Here is an 8,662-nt window from a genome sequence, read left to right on the forward strand (position 1 = left end):
AAAAAAAATTGACGGGTCTAAAATGAATATTGTGTTCATGTCTGAGGTTTGGTTCTCACCTCTGACAAGACTTCTGAGCCAATAGTATTACGAGATCTGTGCCATGTGGTATCTCTTTGTTGGGAGCGAACAGGAGTCATAATACTATTGGCTCACGAGTCTTGTTAGAGTTTTTATTTTATTTATGATTTGTCTGTACAAACATTGTTATCTATATCACCTTTAAATTCAATTTACAATGTAACAGTGTATCAAATAAAGTATATTTCAGATGTGTTGCTGTATACCATGGTTTATACTTGTTTCAAGTCTCCACCTTGATTGTGTAATTTGTGCAATTTTTCTACGGGGATCAATAAAGTACCTACTAAAACTAATACAACAAATGTCTTTTTTTTCTTTCTTTTTTTTACATTTGGCTTAAGCATTAACATTTTTTACATTGTACATTTGGACTTTAGATCTCAGAAGAAAGCTATTATAATATATATATATATATATATATATATATTTCTCAGATGAGTATACAGTAGTGTGTACCAGGAGAGGCTTGAACCCCCCTCACATACTTGCCAAGACAGTGTAGAGTACAACACTAGACCAAGACGCCATGTACAGTAGTCTGAGGACATCTGGCCTAACAAATACATCCACGAGCTGTACATCGAGCAAGACATATACTGTATGGTTATAACTGCTTTGTGATACATATATATATATATATATATATATATATAGAGAGAGAGAGAGAGAGAGAGAGAGAGAGAGAGAGAGAGAGAAACTACATGAACATTTATATAATGCTATAGTGGGTTCATGAAGGCAAAATGAAACATTTAAAAGCTGTACTTCATCTATAACATGTCATTGATATCGCCCAATGAAATGCCATTGAATGAATACAATGTGCCTTCAGTCACATGCTCCTCTGTGTTGTGAACCATGACGGCACACATGAAATGAAGCGATCGCAGACCTGCTTATTCATCAGCTTCCAAAACAATTTGAATAACAAAACACCATTACAATGTATAAAGTATAAAAGCCCCTGGCAGCCACAGCTCATTGGACAGAATCCAACAAGAACAAACCATCCAACATGGGCAAGGTATGGACAGATGTACAGTATACCATGTGGCTCCACCAGTACTCTCACAAACCGGTTTCAGCTGATTGGAACAAAACAGCAAGCAACTAGTTATGGACAGCAACCAGAGACAGACGAACAAGCTGCTAGATAGACAGATAGAAACAGTAGAAAGATTAATAGATTAATAGTAACAGTAAATGTCTGGCTACACTCAACTGACAAGGTTTTGTTTATTTTCAGATCATCTTCTACGAGGACAGGAACTTCCAGGGCCGTCACTATGAGTGCAGCAATGACTGTGCCGACATGTCCTCCTACATGTCCCGCTGTCAGTCCTGCAGGGTGGAGAACGGTTGCTTCATGGTGTACGACCGCCCCAACTACATGGGCCAGCAGTACTTCATGAGGAGGGGAGAGTACGCTGACTACAGGAGTCAGTTCGGATGGAACGACGGCTACATCAAGTCTTGCCGTATGATCCCCATGGTAGGATTTAATTTTTTTCTATTGTCTCGAATTCAATTCTCCTCATCAAAACTGTTGTATAAATGTGTACAATTTTGTTGTCCTTCTCCAACAGCACAGAGGAAACTACAGGATGAGGATCTACGAGAAGGAGAACTTCGGAGGTCAGATGAATGAGATGATGGAGGACTGTGACAACATCATGGACCGCTACCGCATGAACAGCTGCATGTCCTGCCACATTATGGATGGCCACTGGCTGATGTACGAGCAGCCTCAATACAGAGGCAGGATGATGTACATGTATCCTGGAGAGTACAGGAACTTCAGCAACATGTATGGAGGCATGGGAAACATGAGGTGGATGAGCATGAAGCGTATCACTGATATGTGTTAGATAAATTTTCCGAAATCTACACATAATAAATCATGTTAAATCAAATATTCATATGTTGTACATGTGATTACTTGACTGCAACGTGCACAACATATTAAAATAAACTGGCATACTGACGACAGTTCAACCGATATTAGTATTTTGAGTATTTTGTTATCAGTGTATTGCACATATAAAAATTAGTCATACCATATCATGAGCCATACAGTATGTTCATTTATGGGTCTCAAGCAGTACAGTACAGCAGGTTTGGCAAAAATAACCACTGCCAATACTGGAGTATATTAATACATGGATACTAGTACTACAAGTATAAGTAACTATAACTATATATAACTATATAAGTATCCCATTAGTCATGTATATGCAACACCCTCTATACATGCTTATACCATGGCCTGGGTGAATACTCTTTTCTGATTGGCCAGGAGGTGTGCGTTAAAACCATATAATGCACACTTAGTTCGACTGAAATTTAAGCACCGATCTAAATTAATGATCCGTAACTAGTAGAAATCCGGATCTGTGTTCTAGTGTAGGCAAATGGGCAGATCCAAAAACTAACTATAGGAGTAGGTCTACACTGTAACGCTGTGTTCACTTTACATTATAAAAGTCAAACAGGTTATTAACGAGTTAGAGCTATATAGTAGGCACTACTGTACCTTAGTGGATACTATAGCCTAGTTAATTATAACTTTGAAATAATAATAATAACAGGAGTCACAAAGGGACAGTTGACGCATGGAGAGAAGGAGAGCAATACTGTTAGAGGCACAAACCTAAATTAAGAATAGGCTACAATATATACTGAGTTAATGTGAGTTATTTTGGGTCACTGTTGTCCCAAACTTGTTATGCACTACATGATTGCAATTAAAATTTTTACATTTTTTTTTTTTAATTTGGTACCACTGGACTCTTAGTGCCCCTGGGCACATGCCCAGTTGCCCATATTGTTAATCTGGCCAGGATTACAGGAAATGTGAATTTCAAGTTTATAGCAGCATGAGATTCTGACGTATCATGGATCATTGTTAAATTTAAATGAACAGTGTGTCAAATAAAGTATGTTTCAAATATACCTTGCTTTATGTTTGTTTAAAGTTTCCACCTTTATTGTGTAATTTGTGCAATTTTCCCCCAGGGATCAATAAAGTACCTACTAAAACTATTACAACAAATGTCACAGTTCTTTGTTGTACTGTAATATTTTTTACATTATCAACATTATTATGGTTTTATTATATTGCATACAGTTTGCAATATACTGTCGCCATGTTTCATGTGTCATGTGTTTCAGTGTTCATTGTAGTGCCCCCGTGTGACAAAACCACATCATAGCACTGGAGGTAAATACTGTACATGTGTGTAAATTCAGTGTGGAGCTCATAAAAAGCATTTGACTGACATCCAAAGGCTGTTAATCAATGTTTGAGTGCATACCCAGAACATTGATGAGCATGGAAAGAAACATTGTGAATATGGAATAATGATCATAATCTTTTTATGTTGGCATTAAGTTACCCTCCATATCTGTCTATTAACAATACATTCTGTGTATCAGTTATTAGATATGTAACTTCCTAACACTGTGATAACAGCATATTCCACCATACTTTTTCTTTTTAAGCAATGCCCTTTATCTATCTGTCTATACTGCATGTAGTGAGTCTAATATAAAGGGGATAGTTGGCCTGTTAACAACAAATGAGAGCTGATCTTTCCATAAAACAAACAGTTGTGATGTCAGACACTCCTCCAAAGACATTCCAAGTATTACATAATTCGTTCACATTCCAAAGGGTTGTTATAGAGCAGTAGACTTGGAGGCAGTCCTGTTCAAATGAATGCTCTTTTAGCAGAGCAACAGTGATTGTGCTTGCCCTAAAACTGTACTGAAATTGATTTCAGCTGCCAACTGGTGTAGGATTAATTAACTTCAGCTACCTATTGGTGTAGGATTTGAAGTGAATATTTCATTTTGGGATCTACTGGGGGTTGTTAAGTGTGCCAGAGAGGGAGAGAGAGAGAGAGAGAAAGAGAGAGAGAGGGAGAGAGAGAGAGGGACTATATTGACTCAATCTTTATGGTATTTTTCACAGTACATTTATTCTCATATTGTTTATTCATCATTCTCATCCTCTATTCACATCACTGTTCCCACCACAACATGTTGCTAACTTGTTCTTCATGGACGCATTTCTAAATAAAACTTAATAGTGGATGAACATAGACATTGTCTATAAAACAATGAAAACCAAATACTGTGCATTTAAATTATAACAAACTTTCAGAATTTATCTTAGATGAAACCAACATCTCCCACAACCTCATCTTCCTCCTCCACCACCTCCTCCTGCTCCTTGTGTTTCAGTCACCTGCCCCATAGTGTTGTGAGCTGAGATGGCACAAAAAAAATGAACAGCCATCGCAGACCTGCTTATTCATCAGCTTCCAGAACAATTTGAATAACAAAACACCATTACAATGTATAAGTATAAAAGCCCCTGGCAGCCACAGCTCGTTGGACAGAATCCCAGAAACACAAACCATCAAACATGGGCAAGGTATGGACAGATGTACAGTTTACCATGTGGGTCCACCGGTCCTCTAGCAAAAAACAAATCAGATTCAGCTGTAGGGAAAAAAACAGCAAGCTACTAGACATGGACAGCAAACAGAGACAGACAAACAAGCTGCTAGATTGACAGATAGAAACAGCAGATAGTAACAGTAAATGTCTGGCTACACTCAACTGATAATGTTCAATGTTTATTTTCAGATCATCTTCTACGAGGACAGGAACTTCCAGGGCCGCCACTATGAGTGCAGCAGCGACTGTGCCGACATGTCCTCCTACATGTCCCGCTGCCACTCCTGCAGGGTGGAGAGCGGTTGCTTCATGGTCTATGACCACCCCAACTACATGGGCCAGCAGTACTTCATGAGGAGGGGAGAGTACGCTGACTACAGGAGTCAGTTCGGATGGAATGACGGCTTCATCAGATCTTGCCGTATGATCCCCATGGTGAGTACAAAGTAAAGTTAAAAAAAACATTACATTTTATCCTCTAGCTTTGAATACACAAATGTAATTGTCACTTTCTCATCAAACAGCACAGAGGAAACTACAGGATGAGGATCTACGAGAGGGAGAACTTCGGAGGTCAGATGAACGAGATGATGGAGGACTGTGACAACATCATGGATCGTTACAATATGAACAACTGCCAGTCCTGCAACGTGATGGAGGGCCACTGGCTGATGTACGAGCAGCCCCACTTCAGAGGCAGGATGATGTACATGTATCCTGGAGAGTACAGGAACTTCAGCAACATGTATGGAGGCATGGGAAACATGAGGTGGATGAGCATGAGGCGTATCACTGATATGTGTTAGATATCTCTTCTGAATTCTACAATAAAGCACTTTAAATAATACTATTCCTATGCTGTACATATGATTACTCAAATGCAAAGTGCACACCATATTAAAATGGCATGCTGACAACAGTTCAATCTACATTAGCAAATCTGTATTTTGTCAGTGTGTTTCACATAGCCTACATTACATTTACATTAGAATAATTTAGCTGACACTTGTATCCAAAGCGACTTACAATAATTGCATTTAACATAGGAAAAGCTACTACTATTAAAGGATTTATGTCTCAGCAGGATCTGGAAAAAAACTTCCATGTCCATGTTTATCTTCAGTAGACTCGACAACGGTGTATACAGGTCTCTCTAAAAAATCGACCAGACAGCTGCAGCTGATTCACAACGCTGCTGCTGGAGTCCTCACTAAGCCTAAGAAAGTGGATCACATCACTCCTATTCTGAGGTCGTTACACTGACTTCCTGTCTGTCAAAGAATTGTGTAACCCAGGGTTACAAGGTAGACTAATAAGACAGAAATAAAGTCAATAAATATGCTGTCACTTTAGGTAGTGATGAATAGTAGTTATTAGTTATTATAATAGTAAATAACTGATAGAGGGAGAGATGAGCCAATGAGAATTAGTCTTGTCTCGCGACCGGCTCCTTTTCTGCTGTGCGCGTTGTGGTGGCTGGGCTCGGTTGACCTATGACATTTGGACACTCACAAAATACTATTATAACACTTCAGATTGAATTCCCCAGTACCACAGGGTTCTCCTCGTAAGAATCAACACAATCACACAACCTTGTCAAATGAGGACGAGAAATACAACAGAATAGAATAAAAAGAACTTACTTTAATACCTTACAGTTTGCAGCAAAAGGGACGGTTACACAGAAACACAAGTGTGTCTGAGCAAGCGCGCCGCCTGATGTTCGGGACGCTCTATATATATGCTATGCTATGCTATGCTATGCTATGCTATGCTATGCTATGCTATGCTATGCTATGCTATTCCACACAATACATTGGCGCGTGACTACATGTGTTAGTACCTGATTGGTTGAAACTTTTATCTAGTGCTAGTCCTATGAGCTCACTAGTTTCGTTTTCCATTCAGCCGATGTGATTAAGGTGTTCCCTGTTAGTTACATTTACTGCAACTTTAACAGGCTTTTCATTGTGAGGTTGTGTGACCTTGGCAGTCAACTTATCTGCTACTGGAACACAGATAATAACAACTTTTCATGCGTACTATGTGTTCTGGAAAAGTACAAAGTGTACAGCAGTATTGAAGCATAACTAGGCCTAAATAGACAGGCCTTGTATTAAACAACTATAATAGCCCTTTATCAAAAATACCTTTCACATTTCCCCCCTTTGATCCATAATATGGATCACTCTACTGTTAACATTACTGGTGAATGATGCTAAGCTAAGCTATCATAATAAGAATAACAGAGTACTTGAAAACACATCTAAATAGCCCAGTGACTTTAAAACAGAGTATAAAACATAATAGAACATAGTTACTGTACTGTAACTAGTACAATCATAAAACAACAGTTTAAAATGTCAGGAATGGCATGAGTCTTTAATAGTGAAATTTACAACAGTATTATTGCTTTTTGGGTTGACCCTATTGGTCAGTTACTCAGCTTCTTGGTGGTTTGGTCTTCAGGACTCCAAAAGTCCTCTCCGGTGCTCAACCTTTAGGTGACTGCCAGCTGGTCTGTCACTGTAGGGAGGTGTTTGTAGCTCGACTAGCAGGGGCCACGGCTCTCGTGTCTACCCGAGTTAGGAGGTCCCAGTGTGGGGTGTATGTTGGTTATCAGTTTCTGGAAATGTGTGTATGTGCTCAGATCTTGCCTGTCTACTGGTGGATCACTCCAGGGTTAGCCTCATGGTATTTCTGGAGGTCCCAAGCCTTCTGCTGGGCTGGGGACAGGGAGGCTTCTTCATCCTGCAGCAGGACCATCTCGGTGGCGTCTGCTCCCAGGGTGGCTCGGGTTGCTTTGGTGATGAAACACTTGCAGATAGGAATGCCACAGAACACTAGTATTCCAATTAGAACCAGGACACTCACGATCATGGAGACTGCTTTCCCCGCCCAGCCAGAGAAGAACTCGGTCAGCCAATGCAGATCTCCTCCGGTGGGGGCAACCTGGCTCAAAACTTGTTCAATCATGGTGGCGCTATGTTTGAGATAGTTAGTGACATTGTCTTTGGCGTCTGGGATAAAGAAACAACAACTTATGCCTAACATTTTGCATACTCCACCTTCCCTGGCGGTGATTAGGTCGAGGGCTTCACGGTTCTCCAGGACAGCTTCCCTCATGGCGGATACTTCGGCTGTCAGTTGGGACATGGCTGAATTGATGTCTCGGGTGGCATTGGCTAGACACTCGTCATCCCAGGCGAGGCGGTTGATTTTCTCGAGGCTCCAAACGGCCGGGATAGATGAAGTGAAGCCGAAGGACGCAGCCACCCCTAGACCCGCCTCTTCGGCTTGAGAGGTCCAGGGATTGCGAAAATTAAGATTGGGGTGTTGGGATTGTGGGCCTTCCTCACGATTGTCTCGGTGTCCGATGGCAGTGGTGGAGAGTTCTGGGCCAGTTGGATTGGCTGGATGGATGTTACTCTTGGGTGTCAGGAGTCCTGAGTAGCAGCATCCCCTCCAGGTTCCTGCTGGTCCTAGGGTGTATCTGTGTCTTTCTCCACAGACCCACCCATACGCCAGCATGCTTTTAGGAGTGGTTATAACTCCCCAAGGACAGGTTACATTGTGTGTGACATTCCGATAGGTTACCGTGCAGTTGGGGTTGTGGGCGTCGACATGGACGTTGGTGGCGCACTGAGACCATCCCAACAGTGGTGCTTTGGGGTCGTGTTGGCAGAGACACACTGGTGCGTTTTTTCGGATCACTCGGCGGCGTCTCCGGACGTCGGATGTTGGCTCGTTCTGGTGCTGACAGGTTACTGGAGGTGGGCTGGTTGCGTTGTTCCTGATCATTTGGTCAATTGAGAGAACACTTAGAATGTCAAATGGTGTGGTGCAATTACCAGTGTTGTTGAAGTTCACATCTTTGCTGCTGATGCCCTCGAAGGAGTCCGTCCTGACTCCCTCATGGCACACCCAACAGGGTCCGTTGTGGACTTGACTGATGAGGACAGCTCGGGCGCAGGCCATGTTTCCTCCGCAGCGGCGAAGGGCGTTCCTGGCCTCCTGGGTGGGTCCATGGTGGTCTGTACCTACTAGGGGATCATGATTATTGGAGAGAAATTCGGCTTCCTCTTCTCCGTTTGTCACCTGTATGTTTACGCTG

At 41.6% G+C, this 8,662-nt stretch overlaps 2 protein-coding genes across 2 annotated transcripts; both read left to right on the forward strand.

Annotated features, from left to right (window-relative positions):
* Nucleotides 1-1,099: 1,099 nt before the first annotated feature.
* Nucleotides 1,100-1,952, forward strand: LOC311320310 (gamma-crystallin M3-like; the record flags this gene model as incomplete). The annotated part of the gene is made up of 3 exons (XM_084452042.1): nt 1,100-1,103; nt 1,314-1,576; nt 1,671-1,952. The coding sequence occupies 3 exons, from the start codon at nt 1,100-1,102 to the stop codon at nt 1,950-1,952; spliced, it is 549 nt and encodes a 182-aa protein (XP_084308168.1).
* A 2,764-nt stretch (nt 1,953-4,716) lies between these two features.
* Nucleotides 4,717-5,354, forward strand: LOC311320172 (gamma-crystallin M2-like; the record flags this gene model as incomplete). Its single annotated transcript, XM_084451866.1, has 2 exons — nt 4,717-4,983; nt 5,073-5,354. 2 exons carry the CDS (start codon nt 4,717-4,719, stop codon nt 5,352-5,354), a joined length of 549 nt encoding a protein of 182 aa, XP_084307992.1.
* Between the last annotated feature and the right edge of the window lie 3,308 nt (nt 5,355-8,662).

This window comes from Borostomias antarcticus, assembly GCF_949987555.1.
Source record: "Borostomias antarcticus genome assembly, chromosome: 17".
Classification (NCBI taxonomy): Eukaryota; Metazoa; Chordata; class Actinopteri; order Stomiiformes; family Stomiidae; genus Borostomias; species Borostomias antarcticus.